The 20,580-nt window shown below is 35.4% G+C and overlaps 3 protein-coding genes across 7 annotated transcripts; 2 read left to right on the forward strand and 1 right to left on the reverse strand.

Annotated features, from left to right (window-relative positions):
• Positions 1-1,024: 1,024 nt before the first annotated feature.
• On the reverse strand, positions 1,025-6,390 carry LOC104894612 (iron-sulfur protein required for NADH dehydrogenase, mitochondrial). 2 transcript variants are annotated; one of them, XM_057395309.1, is made up of 9 exons: positions 6,268-6,390; positions 6,047-6,148; positions 5,766-5,886; positions 4,534-4,656; positions 4,217-4,314; positions 3,997-4,123; positions 3,360-3,445; positions 2,764-2,889; positions 1,025-1,608 (listed from the first exon to the last, which is right to left on the reverse strand). In XM_057395309.1, exons 2-9 carry the CDS (start codon positions 6,086-6,088, stop codon positions 1,441-1,443), a joined length of 891 nt encoding a protein of 296 aa, XP_057251292.1. In that variant the 5' UTR covers positions 6,089-6,148; positions 6,268-6,390; the 3' UTR covers positions 1,025-1,440. The 2 variants fall into 2 exon arrangements, with proteins under 2 accessions (XP_057251292.1, XP_010679194.2); XM_010680892.4 differs by having other exon boundaries at positions 6,047-6,125; positions 6,268-6,377.
• Positions 6,391-12,827: 6,437 nt separating this feature from the next.
• On the forward strand, positions 12,828-17,411 carry LOC104894613 (hypothetical protein). 4 transcript variants are annotated; one of them, XM_010680895.3, is made up of 5 exons: positions 12,828-13,250; positions 13,695-15,083; positions 15,285-16,195; positions 16,912-17,061; positions 17,150-17,411. In XM_010680895.3, the coding sequence occupies exons 2-3, from the start codon at positions 13,886-13,888 to the stop codon at positions 16,130-16,132; spliced, it is 2,046 nt and encodes a 681-aa protein (XP_010679197.2). In that variant the 5' UTR covers positions 12,828-13,250; positions 13,695-13,885; the 3' UTR covers positions 16,133-16,195; positions 16,912-17,061; positions 17,150-17,411. The 4 variants fall into 4 exon arrangements, with proteins under 4 accessions (XP_010679197.2, XP_010679198.2, XP_010679195.2 ...); XM_010680896.3 differs by having other exon boundaries at positions 17,153-17,411; XM_010680893.3 differs by having other exon boundaries at positions 16,912-17,411.
• A 108-nt stretch (positions 17,412-17,519) lies between these two features.
• On the forward strand, positions 17,520-20,460 carry LOC104894614 (cytochrome P450 94A2). The gene has a single exon (XM_010680897.3). It carries the CDS (start codon positions 18,585-18,587, stop codon positions 20,133-20,135), a length of 1,551 nt encoding a protein of 516 aa, XP_010679199.2. The 5' UTR covers positions 17,520-18,584; the 3' UTR covers positions 20,136-20,460.
• The last annotated feature ends 120 nt before the right edge of the window (positions 20,461-20,580 follow it).

The raw sequence follows: 20,580 nt of genomic DNA on the forward strand, positions 1-20,580 counted from the left end.
TTGACAAGTGAAAATCACTTTTTCTGAAAAATTGAAAGCTGAAAACAAAAAACAGTAACGAACGGACCCTACCTATTCTGATTTTCATAGTATGATTTTTCGTTTTTATAAAAACTGAAAATTAAAAACAGAAAACGATAACGAACAGACCCTAAGCTGATATTCTTTTGGATTGAATTAGTCTAAACTGAAATAAATTTGTCTAAACTGAAATGATCTGAACTGAAATGAATGAAAATTGTGAGAGGAAACTAACTGAACTGAAATGAAATGAATTTGTCTGAACTAAATCGAATTTTTATTAATTCAATCCAAAAAAACAGAGCATTAATACATACAGACGTCCGTAGGATGAGCACCATACGCACGATGAATATCAAGCACTAGATTATGAACATAAAGACCAATGCCAATGTACAAGTACTAACAAAGATGTATATGTGTTCATTTGGCTTATTAGCCATGTACATGTGCATTCATTTGACTTATTATTCATGTACATTTGACTTGTAAACCATGTACATGTGCGCACCATGCTATACGTACAAGCGTGTGCACCACTAGGCTTTGTAATTGGTGCGGAAGGGTTGGATTTTTTTCCTTTTGCTAATTGGGTTTGAGAGTGGTTCGAGTCGAAAAGTTGATCTTATATAATGCGTGTTGGTGTATGAAGTTGATGTGTCGATTGTAAATGTATTCTTTAGTGTACGTTATATATTTGAGTGTATAGTATGTAATGCATGCTCTAATTTACAATGCATATATCCAGAGTGCTTATGCACCAATTCATAGTATGGATATATGAATAATATAACTATCAAGTTTCAATAAATTTCACCAGATTTAGGTTGAGAAAATGTGCTCGTATATGAGAACGGAGAAGTATTGTTATGACAAGGCCTTTTCTTAAAAGTAAATTGAAGACTTGAAGGGCGGTATAGATGGAACGGGTTCAATCATTGTAATGAGCAATTAAGGGTGGCAAGTATTACTAGCCACTTAAAACATGGTCTATATGAAGATATGAAACCAAGAAATTGCATAAGCATATTGAAATTATTATGGTCAAAAACTATAACTCAAGGTATACCAAAGAGGCTTACAACAAAACTTCAAATGTATACCGACACGAGTCAAAACTGGAAGAGTAACCATTGAACTTAGAAGGACAAGACCATGAACACACATACATAAAGACTAAACAAGGCCCTCTACCACTGAGAAGATTTCGAGCTGCACAAATAAGAAAACTCTGTTTGCCTAAATTTTAGTTAGCTAAACAAGAGATGGAACGGTGAGTGTCCCGTATAGAGTGAAGTTTCAAAGATACCCCACGAGAGCCACAAGACGAAGATTTAGCCAAATAGTCCGAAGGCCTATGATTTATGGTCTTGTGGACATTCCGCCCCAATGAAGAGGTACAAGGTCCGCACTTAAAAATCAGAGTGAAATTTCAGGGTGAAATTGCTTCTGTGAAAGATCCTCAAGTCGTTTCACAACTTTCTGAGCCACATCAGTGTATCCTCTGGCGCTTTTTGAATCTGGTGATGATATTACTATAGGAACACCTTCATCACAGCAAGTTCTAATGTCCATCTCAATGGGTATCTGCATTAACAAAAAACATAATATCATAAGAACATCTTTAAAAATAATAACCACCACTTTTATGAGGTTACTACAAATTTATAGGATGTTTTACAGCAGCAGCCTGCAAGCTGAACCAGTCGGGTAATAAAATGCTCAATTGAAGCAAAAAGGGCAAAAAGGTTACTACTACTACTTGAGATGATGTTAGTATAAAACACATCCATCACTCTATTGATCTTCTCTCATGACCAGCCATCAATCAACACGTCACCATGGCCATAAAACAGTCTAAATTACCTGATAAATAACACACATTGACTTCCTATGTGTGTGTGTATGCAAAAAACCTTTTCTTAGAAGTAATCGAAGATAAGATTGTTTACATCAGGATCTCTTTAAACATACTCTTGGCAGATTTTATATTGGGTTGTTGTTGTACACGGTTTTTTAAGATTCAAGCACTATAAACACCAAGTGATGGGCCCAAAATCCATCTGATACATTTCCTCTACATATATATCAACTTCGGGTTATGGGGTTATTTGGGTCTTGTAAAAATAGTGCGATCAGTTTCAGTAGGAACCAGGGAACTCCGAGCTAAGTCACAAAGACACAAACTAACAATATGATGTTGGGAACGAGTAATTAGAGAACGTAAGGGTATTATATTGGCAAGGCAGTGCAGTAGCCAGAACTGGCAGATTATGTTGTGGTACACGGGATTCCTAAAGGCTAAGAGGATAAGAGACTTGTATTCTCATTTATCACTCTTAAGCCAGCTCATACTCAGCTATACTTTTGGAGAGAATTATGTGGTGGTCCTTCAATAAAGTTGCTAAAGGTCGGTTGCCATAATGATTCTTTATCTTCAGAGGGATATTGACATATTCCCAGAACCAAAATTTACTTTGAGGTCAAACTGAAAGTAGAAAGATCCACCTGTGCATCTCCAACAGAGTAGGAATCACTCAATAGCAAGTTGAACAAGACATTTTAATCCATAGCACATTTCCAACCCTTAAATTCGCTTGGGATAATGGAATTGAGGCTTTAAGAGCAGAAAAGACCAAAATATTATGCTAAGAGTTTAGTACTTCGTGACTCAGGAAAAAGAAAACAGTAGGACGTAGCTTACCCATAGTGGATTTCTCAAAAAGAAAACGAGTCACTTACATCACCAAGATATTCGAGAGACAGTTCATTTGCCGTCCTCCTTGCTCCTCCTTCCCCAAAAATAAATGAAGGCTGGCTACAGTGTGGACACATAAAGCAGCTCATATTTTCTATGATACCTATAATCTGCATAAAAAAAGCAAAGCCCACAATATCATTTTTTAAGCAAAATGTGCATAACTGGCAACAAGGAGGTAATATTTGCAAAATTCTAGTTTCATTGTCCATATATGTTCTATCTTTGACGTACTAGATGCTAGCAATTCGCCCTTCAAGACAATGGTAAACAGTGAGAAGGTGAACTTTCGATTTTTGGCATTGCTTCTCCTTGACCAGGATCAAAGAGCACACGAATGGTCCACTGACCAGCGCAAATAACCATCATTCAACCCAAAGGCTGAATCATATAAGCATTAAAAGAGAGTTCAGTATACGGCAAGCTAAGAGAGATGGAATTTTCATTCTTGAATTTCAACAAGTCGTATTGTAGTATTTCAAGAATTCCAAGAACTATTATATTTCCATACACGCTCCAACCATATCAGATTGAACAATTCAGCGGAATGCTAAATTGTTTCAAGTTTAGTTAATCTTACCGGAACGTCAACTTTGGCGAACATGTGAGCACCTCTTCGAGCATCAAGTAATGCTATATCTTGAGGAGTGGAGACAATAATAGCACCTATAAATACAAGAAAACCAAAAACACCACATTTCAGGGGAAAGATAATTCAGGTTTGGCAGCTAATAAAACGTTACCAAATGAATAAAGCAAAGTAGTTCACTAAACTCGTAGAAAGAGGACATATGCAGTCAATGCACAATAGTGGTATAGGCATAGAACTGATAGAATGTTGAGAAAAGAAATCATCATTGTGCGGAGAAACCAGGAAACAACAACAACAACTAATTGAAGACATCAATGCTCCAATGACTGACATCACAGCTCCCATTGCATTATCAGTAGTCTCCTCCTGCCCGACCCCCTCACCATCCCACCCCCAAATGGAAGAGATGAATGCTCCAATTGGAACAGTATGTGAGTCTACTGTCTGGTGCAGTGCGTGTTAAAAGGGTGAAAGTGCATCTTCATCAAAGACCCATACGGATGTAGCTTTGATTAATCCACTAGATATTCAGGCCTAAAGACCTAGGAAATGATGCTATGCATAAGTCTGCAAATGAATATTCTTCCTACACTAGGTTGTCAGGAGTAAAAACTTTTCGAACTACCTGATAATTGTAGCCGCTGAGAAATGGTTAGCTGAGCATCACCAGTTCCAGGTGGCATGTCGACCACAAGAACATCAAGCTTCCCCCACTCAGCTCCTTTTGCCATTTTCTCCAGAGCATTCATTACCTGAAAGACTAGAGTCAAACCAAGATGAAACCCATAGCTTGATGAAAAGAAGTCATATAAGCTAATGCCAACATATCATATGAGGCTACATACCATAGGACCTCTCCAAACAATAGGCGCATCCTTTTCCACAAGCAATCCCATTGACATGCACTTCACTCCATAATTCTCCTTTGGAATCATCTTCAAATCTAAGAAACGGTAGAAAAAAGAAAATGAAGTGATGAGATAATATGTACGCAGCAAAAAGAGCTCCTCAATCAAAAAATGGCGGAAGGGCGTTAAATATTTCGTCTTTGTATGTATAACTTAATGACGATAGAAAAGAAGTCAACATCTAAACTCTCTATATACATATACATTGAAAGACAAATGCAGCACAAAATATCATCATGAGGGAATCTCCTCACCCTCAGTGGTTTCTGGTTTTCCGTGAAGCTTCATCATCGTAGGGACAGAAGGCCCATAGACATCAGCATCAAGCAGGCCAACAGCAAGTTGACATCTATTAGCGAGGGCAACAGCCAAATTAACTGCAATAAGAAATAATCATACAAACACCCATCAGCTATATTAACAGAAGTCCTTAGTACAGCATAAATCCTCTGTAACATGATATCAGAATATGTTAAGTTAGAGCATATAGGTGAAAAAACAGATCATATCTGATGAATCCCCTCATGCCGAGTTGCCAACCACCCTAGTTTCTACCCCCCAGGAAAAAAACATAAAGAGAAAGAAGTCCCCTTTACTTATTCCTAATCATCAAATGATGCTAACTAAAACGCGATTAAAATCTAACAAGTGAAGACCTAGAAAGAGATACCATATTCTCAAAGATGATAGATTGACACCAAAGTTCTCCGTCAAATTGAAATACTTTGCTAGAACAAGTTCTCCAAAATCCAAAATTTCCTAAATACTAATGCTCGACAAAGTGGGACAAGAATTGATCCTCGATCGCGCTTATTCTACCTGGGCTTCGTAGGAAGCCATTAGCATATTACTCTATGGGCTACATGATCACAGTTAGTGGAGCTTACATCAAGCAAATACTATGTCAGATGCCACAAAAGCAGTAATCTTCTGCATTGACAAGTAGCAACAACGAGCACCTTATTATCTATTTCCATGTGAAATTCATCATCAACAACAAAACCAACAACAGAAAAAAGCTTGTTCTATTTGTATCCTCACAGTTCCCCCCCCCCCCCCCCAACCATCACTCAGCTGAGCATTTTGATATAGTTTGCGAGAAGAATTCCTAGGGAACTTTTTGTTTTAACAAATACTATCCAAGAAAAGATTCTACAAAGAAAGAATTTGATCAACTATATCATCAAGTAAACCACATTCTTGTCTATATTACCATCAATTTGAAAGTCTATCACATTCCATGTCAAGACTAATATACTAATAGTAGCATATATATATAGACAATATCCAAAACAAAACACAACAAATTCCGAATTTTCGCTGTTCTACATCTAGAACCCAAGCCCAACACTTATGAGAGTAATGATCCTCAATTGGCAATTACATTGGTTTTCATTCCAAGGTAACAACCAAATGCCTAAATTCTTTTAAACCCAACAAAATTCTTTAAAAAATTGAAGAGAAAGAATGGAGAAGAGAGTAACACCTGCAGTAGTTGACTTGCCAACTCCACCTTTACCTGAAGCCACAGCTATAATATCCTTAATTCCAGGAATTTGTAACCCTTTAGCCTTTCCAGCCAATGCAGAAAAACCTCTAACAAATCTCTGCAACAATTAATTAATTGATTGAACCAATAACCCCAAAAAAAAATCAACTAATACCCAGAAATTTCACCCATAAAAAAAATTTACCCAGAAAATGAAACTACCAATAAATTCCATAACTTGAAAAAAAAAAAGAACAAAACCCAGAATTTTCAGTTACCCAATTGTTAAAAACACCATTAAATCTGAATGCCCCTTTCATTGGTTTCTTTCTGCTTCTTCCAAAAAACAAGCTTTTCCTGCAATTAGTGCATCACAAAAGCTAATAATCACATTAAAGTGAACAACGAAACCAATTAATGTACTATTTTTTCACTAAATAACACAGTAAATCAAAGCTGAATATATTACTCCATAGTTTGATAAGAAGTAGTGAAGTACCTCAATTACAGTGTGTTTTTTTGCACTTTTGTGTGTGGTTTTTTTGGCACGAATTTTAGTTACGATGAAAGAAAAAAAGTGTTACCAAACTCAACAATGGAGTATCCTAAGGAGGCAAGAAGAAGTGGACTGGTCAATTATTGAGTGGGGTTTACAGGAGGCCCATTGCGTTAGAAGAAGCCCAACTCAACTTGCTAGTTTGGCCTATGAACCAATTGGCAAGTGAAGTCTATTTTTTAAGGATTACAATTAAGTAGAGTTGTGCACGAGCCGAGCTGTGTCAGAGCCGGTATGCCAATGGACACGTTAGGCTTCTAGGCCAAGAAAAATACGAGTCATGCTTGGCTTGTCTCAATAATTCAGAGGAGGGGTCCATGTATCACTTGGTTTACGGGTTGTGTCAACAGATATTGATTCAAGAAAAATTATGTCGATAAATGATCTGTAAGACTGTAACTCACCATTCGTGCAAAATGCAAATTAAATTCAAACTCTTGTAATGTACACTAGCTTGTCAAACTCGTACGATACACAAGTTTAGAATGAAAATAAAGGTACGCATGTGAAGTTCAAATTATTGTTCCTTATAATTCAAGTAATTAGTATCCATACATCTTCTATGTCATACATAATTGAGACTTTCTCTGTTTTTGTTATTTTTTTATTCCTACTTAGCATCTTGCACAAAGGAGTATTCTATAAAGAAATTCAGAACCATCTAATTGTATTAATAAAATCGACCCTATTAATAAAGTAACTTGTATTTTTCTTATTGTACTACATCTATACTCTTCCTATATGTAGTTATTTCAAACTAATAACATATGAAATTATAAGAATATAAAATAAAGAGCACACGATATATATATATATATATATATTATATATTATATATAATATATATATATATATATATATATATATATAATATTATATATATATATATATCATTCTAATGCATAAACTGGACTTCTAATGTTAATTTTATAGATAATCATGAATCGAACTTTAGTGCGATTGGCAAATCATGAATCATTGTCCAGTATACTTTTAAGGGGGATGGGTGATGAATCACCGGCTACAAGCCTATAACAAATTCAATGTTAATAATTTGATTTATCATTGATATAATAATGGATTAGAAGTAGGGAGTTAGGGACATAAGACATGTACTCTTAGAAATATTAACTTAACTAGTAAAATGTGAATAATCTATTTATGAAATTAATAAAAAACTTAATTCAACCTAAACTTGTATAAAATTGTTATAACACAAATTGAGTTACTTTGCAAACAATATCTTAACAAAACCAAGATGGAATCTTCGACAAACATTTGAGAATTTGATTACAAGTACAAGTACACTTTTGCCAATTTGTCATCATGATTGATGCATGGCTAACAAAAGCATAAAAGGATTGGGTGGTTGACAGCATAATTACTATACTTTGAAGCATTTGTAGCCATAATTACATACCATTTCCAACTACATGTATAAATTTGTAGCCATGATTACATACCATTTCCATCTACATGTACTAGAATTTTTTGCACGCGATGCGTGCTTGAATTTTTTTCGAAACAAAAACTCGATTTTCTTCAGCATAAGAGTCAAAATTTGAACATTAGACATATGAAGTATAATTGTTTTTAGCTGCAAAATTTGATTGGTTTAATTTCTGTCACTTAAGTCTCTCACCATTAATTTTGTCTTTTTTTTACTTTTCAAAGTTAAATTCTATGAACAAAATAGAAATTTTATTGAATTTATTTATGATTTCTAATATTATAATTTTTTAGTTGATTTTTGAATTAAGTATAGTACTAACTTCTAAACACTATAAAAAAAGTAAATATTTTTTTTCCTTGTCTAACTTCTAAATTTTGATTTCACTACAAATACACCTCTATTTTTATCATAACCCACCATTAATTGTGAATGGTTCTTGAGAATATTGATTTGTAAGTAAATTTTTGTAAATGTTTTTGTATGTATTGACGTTCTACGTTATTAGTTTTAGTTTGTATATTAATTTTTAGTTTTAATAAAGTTTTTCGATTATTTGAGTGATTTGCGTGATTTTTATAACGTGATCTCTATTACATAAGGGAAGGAGGGAGCAACGGTGTCCTCTTTTGAACCGACTATTTTACCCCCCTTCTCTTTCTAAATTACAAAAGGAATCTCTATATCAAAATGGAGGTCAAACAAAGCCACCGGAAATTAGTTTTCAACAATCACTCAGAAATCACTTATATGAGGAAACTTTATAAATCACTCGTAGAATTGAGAAAATCACATTGTAAAAATCACGCAAACCACTCAAATGATCAGGAAACTTTACAAAAACAAAAAATTAAATTTTGAAAAACAAAACAATATCAAACCTTTTTGCGAACAACTTTTGCAAAAATCCATTTTCAGAAACAAAAAATTACATTAATTTGCGAAAACCATTTCATGCGAAATCAGATTGTGTATGCAAGATTTGAAATTTCATTTCACCTATAATTGAAACTCAAAGTGTTCAAATTAAGAAAAGGAGAAAAAATAAAAATGCCCATTTCATGCGAAATCAAATTGTGTATGAAAAACTTAAAATTCCTTTCAAATATAATTAAAACTCAAAGTGTGAGCATTTAGAAAAGGAGAAAAATTAAAATGATGAAAAATTCTTAAATATTAATTTGTGAAATCAGAATTTAGAAGTTAGACAAGGAAAAAAAACTGAAACTGTATTATACTTTTCGGTTACAATTTTGGAAAAATAGAGAAATTACTGAAATCCATATCAAAAACTATTATAAATTACAAAAATGAATAAAACCCAAAAAAAAGAACATGACGATATTTAGTAAAGAACATCATACTTATTAGGGAAATTTCCTCAGGTACCCCTGAGGTTTGACGTAATTCCCAAATTACCCCCCACATTTTGAGAATTCCTCAAATACCCCTGAGGTTTGTGTTTGGCCTCAAGATACCCTTACTATGGACGGAACCCTAACACCGTTAGGTTTTCCCCCCTCTCTCTCCCCCATTTTCTCTCTCCTCCCATTCTCACACCCACTGCCAAACCCCCCTCCCCTACTCCGGCGCCGGCGAACCTACCCCTCCTTCCCATTCCAAATTATCCCTCACCCTCGGCGTTGGCGCCGGCCAGAACAGCAGAACGACAGCCTAGGGTGGTTTTGAGGGCGGGTTTAAAGGTTTGTGGGCGGCATATCTGGGTTGCGAAGGGAATGGGGTCGACTCACGGTGGGAGACAGGGAGGGGGGGACATTTCCGATTGGGGGAAATGAGGGAGGGTGTGGTGTCGTGTCAGGGTGCTGTTGTTCTGGCCGCGAAGGCAGGGCTAGGGTGAGGTGTCGAGGGTGGGGGAAATGGAGAGGGAAGGGTCGCCAGGGGTGTTGCTGTTATGGCCGGCGAAGGGAAGGGGTAGGGTCGCCGGGGTGCTGCTGTTCTGGCGGCGAAGGGGGGGTAGGGTGCCGGCCGAGTGGGTGTGGTCGCTGCTGTTGGTCGCCGATTGCGGGAGGGGTGTTGGCAGTGGTTGGGGGAATGGGAGGAGAGAGAAAATTAGGGAGAGAGAGGGAGAAAACCTAACGGCGTTAGGGTTCCGTCCATAGTAAGGGTATCTTAAGCCCAAACCCAAACCTCAGGGGTATCTGAGGAATTCCCCAAATGTGGGGGGTAATTTGGGAATTACGTCAAACCTCAGGGGTACCTGAGGAAATTTCCCTACTTATTATAAAAGAACATGCGCATATAAGACTTGAGAAACAAAAAAAATATTCAAATCACAAAATGAATAACATAAAAAGAACATTGAAGAATCTTATTCACAAAATGAAGGTAAACTTGAATAGTAACTTGCATTTCCAGTTTCTTTACTACTTAGTATTAGGCCTAAAAATATTATCGCACGCATCGCGTGCACAAAAGGCTAGTTTTCTTAATTGTATGAGTGATTTGTAAAATTTCTTCTTTTAAGTGATTTGTGAATGAATATTGTAAATTAATTTTCGGTAGTTTTCTTTGAGTGCCAATTTTGATTTTGACATTTCTTTTGTAATTTAGAAAGGAAAGGGGGGGCAAAATAGGCATTTCAAAAGAGGACAGCATTGCTCCCCCTTCCCTTATATAATAGAGATAAATTTGTTTACGATAATGGAGTAATTGAATTATAATTGTCCAAATTACATCCGATTACTATAGATAGTACGCACATGCTACGCCTGAACTACTAGTGTGCTACAGTGCTAGTACCCGAAAGTTCTTATTCATGTCATTGGTGATATATGGGTAGAATCATGGCTTAGCTTAGTTGTATAAAGTATATTATAAAATTATGGACACATTAGGTGTATATTTAATACATTTATAAAATTATGGACACATGGACGACGATAATCTTATGGTCATCAACTCAGTAATAGGTATTTAGTCTCCTCTTTGGCAGATTGCTCATATAATTAAGGATATCTAAACTCTTTCTTGCTCTTTCACTTCGTGGGCTATTCGTTAGGTCTAACGAAAATCAAACAAAGTAGCAAATTGGATTGACAACGTTGGTCATTTAGTTGATTCTCAGTTTAATAAAGATAACTAGTTTTGAAGCCCGTGCGTTGCACAGGTTGTTTTTTTATATATTTTTTTTGTAATTTTTTGTTAACATTATTGATTTTGTATTACCTTTACTTTATGTTAATAAAATCATCATTAATTATTCATCAAATTGCCTCATAAAATTGCGCTTACTTTATAAGGATTTACTTATCCCCTACACTTGTTAATTAAAGGAGTACCTCTATGCTAAACTACACATTTTTTTTTCATTTTCTTAATTTCATGCCCAAACCCATTATTGTAATAGAAACAGAATTGATAAAATATTTGTCATTATTCCCTTATTTTTAGATTATCTTTAATATCTTTAATTATCTATTAATAAAATTTATAAAAAGTTGATATAAAGTTAGTAGCACTGATTGTTTCAATCTCTAATAAGTGAACGCATATTTACCGATATTGTCAACTAACATATCAGTATATCACTATAATAAAAGTTTAAAAATAAAATAAAGTAGATAAGTAGATTTGCAACAGTTCATTAGATGTTATCGTATGGTTTAGGCAAATCTCAAGAATCAGGTTTTTTATTTTATTTTGTGATTTTATATGTGAATCATAGCCGTAAAGTGAATATACAGTATAGTAGTACTTATAATAGATAATAGATCCCTAAAAGATAAATTTTTTTGGTTTTGTCATAGCAGTAGAGTGAATAAACTCTTATCTCTCAAACTCTAAATTTTATTATCTCTCAAAAACTCTAAATTTTATTATCTCTAAATTAATAATATGACGTGGCAATCCTAGGTGGCACGCTCTATGCTCCCGAAAAGTTCCTCTTTTATATATATATATTGATTATACCCACTCTACTCTTCACTCAATCCTTGTAAACGATAAAGTTGGAGCTCCCCTCGTGCTGAGGATCTCGGAACATTATTTTCTCCTTACCCTTATATAGAAAATATATATTACATTTATGCTACACTATCATTTGAGAGAAAAATCAAGCCAATTAGAGAAAGAGCATTAGATCTAATTTCACCAACCAGTATCCACGCATATAGAGCCATGTGATAAGCTAAGAACAAGGTAAAGTTAAAATTTAAGACATCAGTCTTCTTTTTTTTCACTTAAAAAACTAATATTTCTTCCGTTTCATAATATTATTTCTATTAGCAATTCTGATATTATAAGTGAAGAAATTTGATGGTGAGATTAATTATAAGTGTTCAACACATCTCTATTAATTATCATCTATTCCATCTATTTTCTTTCACGACCTCCCATATACATATTTGACCGCCATTCAAAATTCAATCTCGAAAATCATGATTTTTTTGGACCCCCTTTTGAAAATTCCTGGTAAGATGGATTTCTTCTGATCTGCCGTTGCACAAGACCACTCACCCATAAACCATCTCGAAAATCATGACTCATGAGTACTCAATACATCACTATTTATTTTCATATATTCGTTTTTTTTTACTACTTTTAATGTACATCTTTGACCGTCAACATTTGTAAACCGTCAATATTTATCTCTATTCTATATGGGAAGAGGGGTAGGACACCAAAATATTAGAAACCCCATTTTACCCTCATAACATCTCTATTATAACTACTTCCTTTAATGAAAAAATAAAAAAGAAAACTACCTAATTAATTTAAAAAATAAAAAAATATTACAAAAAGAAAACCACCAAGAATTCAAATATTCCTAATTTATTAGAAATAATTAATAATTAATTTATTTTTTTCATCTCCTAAAAAAATAATTTTGTACGTATGTTCGCACGCATCGCGTGCATATAAAAACTAGTATTCCATATGGGAAGAGGGGTAGGACACCAAAATATTAGAAATCTCATTTTACCCTCATTACATTTCTATTCTAATTACTTACTTTAATTAAAAAAATAAAAAATTTAAACATAAAAAAGAAACTACCTAACTAATTTAAAAAATAAAAAAAGACATTACAAAAAAAAAACCATCAACCATTCAAATATCCATAATTTATTCGATATAATTAACAATTAATTTAATTTTTTATATTCCTTAAAAAAAAATTAATTTTCTACTTATTTCGCACGGATCGCGTGCATATAAAAACTAGTTTGTAATAACTAGCCTGAGGTGCATGTGCACATTGAAGAAAAAACAATTTGTTTCATTTGGCCCAACAAAAAATTATTGTTGGTTGAGTAAGAGTTGAGGTTATAAGTTTTAACGGTCAGTCGATTTCCCATAGCCCAAAAGACATATTTGTCATTATTTCATGTCACCATCAAATTTCTTCACTTATAATCCTTCAAAAAAAAAAAAAAAAAACTTGCATTTTCCTTCACCTTTCTTCTTCTTCCTTGTATTTCGCTCATCTTCGATCCATCTTCAACCTCCATACAAGGTACCCTCTTTTTCTCTCTCCTCATTTTGGTTTTTTCTCTCTCCAAAATTGCAGAATTTTTGAAACTTTTTTTGTGTTTCATTTTTGATATTTATATGATTCGAATATGAATTGTTGAGGAAATTTTGTTAACATTTTCATCATTTCTGATATTAGAAAATTGTGGGCATTTTGAAAGTAATGACCTTTCATTGTTTTTCTCTTTGATATTCTGGAAATTATTATATTATGACTTTCATATGAAGAATTCTGTTTATGGAATATTTTTAGGAATATTTGAGGAATTGGGTGGTGTTGTATTGACTTTTAATTATTGTGAAGAGTTGGGTATTTGTTAATTTGTTGTTTTGATGGGTGTGAATTTAGGTGGAATTATATGGCATTTGGGTTTTTGTTATAAGAATTCAATAATGGTTAGGTGATTGGTTGTTAATGTTATTGTAGGTTGTGATAAATTGGTGTATGGATTGTGAATTTTGGCATTTTTGGTGGTTTTAGGGTCTGAATACGGGATGGAACTGTTGATTTTAATTTCGGAAGCTTGGAATTCGGGTTGTTTTCATAAGCTGGATTGTCATTTTGTTTTCCCAAGTGGAATCTTTGGTTCATTGTAGGAACTCCTGTAATTAGAACATATGGCTGTGAAAGGAGTCTTTCCAATTAAAGAGGATAGTAGTTTAGACGGCTTTGTCCACGTGCTAAAATCAGCTGCGTGCGAGTGGTTGTTGCTGTTTCTCTTGCTACTCGATGCAGCATTTTCGTATTTATTGACAAAATTTGCTCAATATTGTGAGCTACAATTACCGTGTATATTGTGCTCGAGGCTTGATCATATTTTGGGGAAAGAGAAGCCGGATTTTTATAGAAATCTACTTTGTAGTAATCATAAATTAGAGATATCATCCTTGGGTTCTTGTCATAACCATGGTAGGCTTGCTGATGTTCATGCAATGTGTGAAGAATGTCTGTTGTCATTTGCGAAGAATGAGTCAAGTGAAGAAACATACAAAATCTTGGTTGGTAAGTTGGGATCAGATTGTCTTCAGAAACCAATGCTAAATTTGGACTCTGGTTCTTGTTCTTTGACTACAAAGTTGTGTTCATGTTGTTCAAAGGCATGGAGATCTAGACCAAATGTGCATAAGTTTGTCCAGTCAAAACCATCAAATGCTGTTCCAAAACCGGATATTCCTCTACCAAAGTCACCTGGACATAGATGTGTAAACCGTCAAGACGGCTTGAAGAAGAAAAATGATCGGTTTTCATTGTCCACTACAGATTATGATTCGTTATCTCATGTGGGATACACTGAGGTGAAGATCAGTTCTGACTCTGAGTCAGATTTCCCATTTTCTGATGATGATGACACATTTGTTGTGCCTCGGAACCGAAAAAAGGATGAATACATATCTTTACAGGGTTCCAAGTTTATTAGGAAGAGTCAGTATGATAACGTTTTCCCAGCAATGCAATTCCAGAAATCAACTCCTGTCGCTAGCAATCTTATGTTTCCACATCTCGAGCCTGAAAAAGGTGAAACGACCACTCCAAAATTTCTTGTTTCTAATGGTGATTTAAGGCAGGGTCTTGGAGAGATAAACTGGCAAAACATCATTAATAAAGCAAGTCCTGCACCATCTGAGTTTGTTACATTGGATGATATACCTCTTTCATCTACTGCTTTGGAGGGTTCATCATCTGTATCAGCAGATAAGTGTGACAGAGTTCCTCTATCAAAGAAGTTTGCTGCTTCTGATTTTTCAGATTTTATTTCTCATAGAACTGCTATACCACCCAAAATGCAACTGCCTGCTAGACTATCAAAACAAAAGAGTAAGTTCATATTGCATTCTCGTTTAGTCTCTTGTTTCATGCTCCCTTTGTTTGTTAATAGAAACTGAAATTCCACTTTGACTTTCACTTTTGCCAATGGAACATCTATTTACAAACAGAAGGAGTAGGTTTGTACACCTTATTCATACTCCTAGTTTCTCAGTTGTTGATTATTATTTATTCTTGTAAAATTACTTTCAGATATTGAAACCAGGGAAATTGGTGATAAAATACATGCTTCTGCTATGAATAGTTGGGAATCCATTGATTTGAATAGTACCTCAACTGATTATTTAAGGAAAGATGCTGCAGTTGTTCCCAATAATAGTTCCGCCATTGGTGCAAGAAACGTTGCCTCGAGTACTGTCAAGGACATTAAAGTTTCAAATCTTTTCTCAGAACAACTTGGCAAAAGAGCTCGCAATGGTATTGGATCAGCTGAGGAATCTACTTCTTCAAAAATATTGGACTCTCAAATAGATTCATCATCAAGCAATATTAACTCTTCAGTGAATGGTAACACGGATGGGCCACAGAAGATTGAGAGCCCTAGCTCGATTGACTCTCTGGTACCTCCAAAATCGCCGAGTATGGAGAGGTCTCAGTCCTTTGAATCTCTAGAAGAAAATGTTAGTGAAATTGAAGGTGAAAGTCTTGTCGACAAGTTGAGACGACAGGTTGAATATGATAAGACACGGATCAAAGATTTGCACAAGGAGCTAGAAGAAGAGAGAAATGCAGCTGCAATTGCTGCGAATCAAGCTATGGCTATGATAACTAAGTTGCAAGAGGAAAAGGCTGCGCTTAACATGGAGGCGCTTCAGTATCTGAGGATGATGGAAGAGCAAGCAGAGTACGATGTGGATGCGCTGGAAAAGGCTAATGACATGATTGCTGAAAAGGAGAAAGAAATACAAGACTTGGAAGCAGAGCTTGACTTTTTTAGAATAAAGTACCCAGATGATTTTCCGGAAATGAACGAGGAAATTTTGTTTGCAGAGGATGCAGAAGGTTCCTACATTGAATCGTTTGAAACTGAAAATTCATAGAATTGAAGATTAGTATGGTGCTGCACATTTTTAAATGTCCTAAAATATCTGGAAGCCTGCAGGGTATGTCTCTCCTGGCACCTTTTTTTTTTCCTGTTCCTATTCCTATTCCTATTCCTTGCCCCTTCAGCTGTTCCTTTTACATTGCGTTCGTGATGCAGTATAATTCGTAAATTCATATGTTTAGGTGTTATCTGGCTTTGGAATGATCCGCCTATGAATATGGCTTAACCAACTATGGTTATGATATAATGTGATCTTTCTATTTTATATAGTTCCTCTGTCCTTTTATTAGTAGCTAATTGCAAAATTTGCCTTTTCAAGTCAGGGTCAAACTCTATATTCTTTGACCATTTCTCTATAACTTTTACTCCATAGTCCTTATATATAAAGTCGTATGTTGTTATGTGAGATATTGAAATTCACGGCAATATATATGTTTGAAATATCAAAATTTAATGATATTTACTACTAGTGTATAGCTAAAGATATTAATGTCAATTATGCATCGGAGACCTTAAAAAGCAAATGTTGCAACTCATACAAAAACAGTGTTAGTATCAGCAACATAGTTTATCGATCCACTCTATTATCGCTGTTGAAATGATAAAACTGAATGGAGATATTATATACGTGTACTGACATAAATTTTTACAGATTCGAGTTCTGCTCAATCTCTAATGAATTCACTGAAGTTCATACATACTGCTGCACTTTTGCATTCAATTACGAAGTCAGTATCTTGGTAACTGACCCCTTTTTATTCTTTCCCCAAACAGATCCGTGCTGGAAGCAAAAGAACTGAAAGATTGAAGAATCAACAGCTTGGTTGCCAGTCTCTTTGAGATAGGAGAGGCCATGCTACCTTTCAGGCTTCAGCAGTTGCTTAGTTTCTGAGTTGGATTATCACGAAGAAGGTTCTTGCTAAGGTATCTGCTCAATACTTGATGAAAAAGCTAGGCTCTCGCATCTATTTTTGTCGGGGGTGTTTATATACTTTGCTTGTTTTTATTGTAGCAGCGGTTGCATCTCTTGTAGATATTCTCAGAACCGAATGATCAAAGCGTATGTAAATCGATGTGCATTTTTGTGATAGTTTTTCAATCGTTTCTTGAGGTTTAATTCAATCGGCCAACATGTACTTGGTTGCATCCGCCTATGACCGATGTGATTTGGACATTTGGTTTTCTTGTAATTCTCAGTCTACGGTTACCACATTTTCCAAATTCGATTAATACTCGGTGTCTCATTATATATTGATGCCCATACATTTGCATTATATCTACTCTGTATGTTTCTTTGTTGAAAGCAAATATATTTAATTTTGCGAATTTAATTGTGTTGCGGGAAAAGCAATGGTTGTGGGACATAACTACCCGAAAAGAATTATCCGCTCCTAATAAACTATTATACAAATAATTTTATGATGGTGAGTTGGATTTTAGCATACATTAAATTGTATTAGTAGTGGGTAAACTACCCACCTGGTAAACCAAGTTTTATCCGTGGTATATCAGAATAGCTTTGCAGAACAGCACAAAGTTGCAGGTTGAGTACTTGGAAGCTTTGATGAGTTGGAATTCCGATGGATGTGAAGTTCCTAGACTCCAGTTTCCAGAAACTCGAAACTTCATAAACTGAGGAATAAAGATTTTCTGTAATTGGTTGTTTCATGAGATGTAGAAAGTGTAAGTTTCTAGGAGATTCAATTGCTAATGAAATTTCATTTTCTGGGAAACACGAAAGGTTGTTTGATTAGGCATGGAAGTAGTCTTATCCATGGGAAGCTTTACTTAGGAGAGGCTAATAAATTTTTTCACTTCCCATGTTTTTTTTTTTCTTTCCAAGTCGTTGTGTTGCTACATTTCTAACTGTATGCAAAGTTTTTAGTTTTACTTTTGTGGTTTTTTTTTTCCGCTTTCATGCAACATAACCTAGAACGATGGTTTTTGACCTGTGTGCTTTTATCATTTTCTAGAATAAACGATGCTGATATACTTTTACGTAGGAGGATGACGGGATTCTAATATCTTAAAAAATTAACATAAGTTCAGCAAAATTAAGTTTAACTTACGCCTGCATACAAGTTAAATTCCGTAAAGGCAAGTTGAGCCTAAATCAGGTCCAATTATGCAAACATAAGTTAAGTTCAACAAAAGCAAGTTGAGCGTAAATTAGGTGGGATCCACGTCGTGTATTGCCGAATGATCTTCTCTGTTGCTTCTTAGAAACATGATACATGTGCTTAATTTGTACCTTTTTGCTTGTCTTGAGTACTTGACTAGAAATACACCAGCTTAGGTCACTGGTGACGTTTTATGTCTTTGCAATCTATGGTGATTGGTGATGTTTTCTCAGAGAATCTGCTATTAATTTAGAATTCAGATATACTTGCTGATAGTGGTAGGAAACTTAGAAACCGTCAACTCTATAAGTGATATTTGAGCTTAAGATGTTGTTACTTCCTTCATTATGGCTAATTTTTCCTTTCGTAGTCTTACTCTTTATCAACAAGTTTTTCTCCTCCCAAACACCAAAAACTTCCAGATCTACAAACATCATAATCCCAAAATCTTACCCACTAATTGGTCACTTGATTGCCATTTACAAGCACAGAAATGAGAGGTTCCAATGGTTCTCAACCCTTCTACTCAACTCCCGGACCGCCACTTTTGTCATCGACCATCCGTTTGGATGTCGAAGCATTGATACCGCCAACCCCGCCAACGTGGAACACATCGTCAAGACTCGGTTTCCCATTTACCAAAAGGGCCCTAATCAAAAAGCCATTCTTCAAGACCTCTTAGGAGATGGCATATTCAATGTTGATGGTGAGATGTGGAAGTTTCAGAGGCAGATTGCTATCCATGAATTCAGCACCAAGTCTTTACGAAACTTTGTCGAGACTGTCGTTGATACCGAGCTTTCAGATAGGCTGATCCCAATCCTGTCTGATGCTGCTAAGACTAGGACAGTACTTGATCTGCAGGACATACTTCAGAGGTTTGCATTTGACAATATTTGCAAGATTTCTTTTGGGTATGACCCAGAATACTTGTCACCCTCTTTACCACACTCTGAATTTGCTGCTGCTTTTGAGGATGCTGTGATGATCAGTAGTCAGAGAGCTAGAGCATATTTTCCATACCTATGGAAAATTCGTAGGTTTCTCAATATTGGTTCAGAGAAAAAGCTTAAAGAAGCAGTTGCTGCTATTCGAGGTTTCGCAAATTCCATAGTAAAACAGAAAAAACTTGGGATTATGAAGAATTCAGAAACGGAGGATTTACTGTCAAGGTTTTTAAAATCAGGTCACTGTAATGAAAAGTTTGTCACTGACATCGTGATCAGCTTTATCCTTGCTGGCCGAGACACCACATCAGCCGCTTTAACATGGTTTTTCTGGCTTCTATATAAGAACAAACATATAGAAGAAGAGATCCTAAGAGAGATCAATAAAAACAGGGGGAAACAGAGCAATAAAACAGAGCATTCCTCTGTTTTTGAAGAAGTAAAAGACATGGTTTACATCCATGCTGCATTATGTGAGAGCATGAGGCTGTATCCACCAGTGCCTGTAGACGCGAAGCAGGCTGCTGCAGATGACGTGTTGCCAGACGGCACACACGTAGTAAAGGGTATGTGGGTAGCTTATATACCTTATGTTATGGGGAGAATGGCAAGTATATGGGGCTCTGATTGGGCTGAATACAGGCCAGACCGTTGGCTGGAAGTAGTGAAGGATGGAGACAAGACAGGAAAAGGGAAGTGGAAGTTTGTGCCAAAGGACCCGTATTCATACCCGGTTTTTCAAGCCGGATCTCGAGTTTGTCTTGGGAAGGAGATGGCATTCTTGCAAATGAAGAGGGTGGTTGGTGCTATCTTGGAGAGGTTTCGGGTGGTTCCGGCGGTGGAAGAAGGTTTTGAGCCAGTTTATGTTGCTACCTTGACATCGAAAATGCAAGGTGGTTTTGCTGTAAGGATTGAAGAAAGGAATGTATAAAATCTATCAAGAAAGAAAATAGGCATAGTATTGATAAATCGTTTCAAACAAAATCAAATCTACTTTAACTCTTTAACACCCTCTTTCTTTTCTTATTTTCGATCCCATTTTTCGGCGTCTTGCGCACCACTTCCACAAGACTTTACCAACTAAGCTAGATGACATCCACATAACATGTTAAGTAGAATAGCGAGCAACAACACGCATAATCTACTTAGTCTAGGGCTTGCTTTAAGGAGTGTAAAAAAGGTCGTTGGTGAATACAACTTAATTCATAAACAAAATGAGCTCAAACAAGATAACTATTGAAAACATTGAGCTTCAACAGACTTTTGAGCTTTCCTGAAAGCTCCGTTGAAACTAGTGCTTAAATATATTACTTTCTCCGTTTTAATTTAGTTGTGATACTTTTAATGTCACGGACTTTTATGCAATTTTTGGAGAG

This window comes from Beta vulgaris, chromosome 5 (assembly GCF_026745355.1).
Source record: "Beta vulgaris subsp. vulgaris cultivar EL10 chromosome 5, EL10.2, whole genome shotgun sequence".
Taxonomy (NCBI): Eukaryota; Viridiplantae; Streptophyta; class Magnoliopsida; order Caryophyllales; family Amaranthaceae; genus Beta; species Beta vulgaris.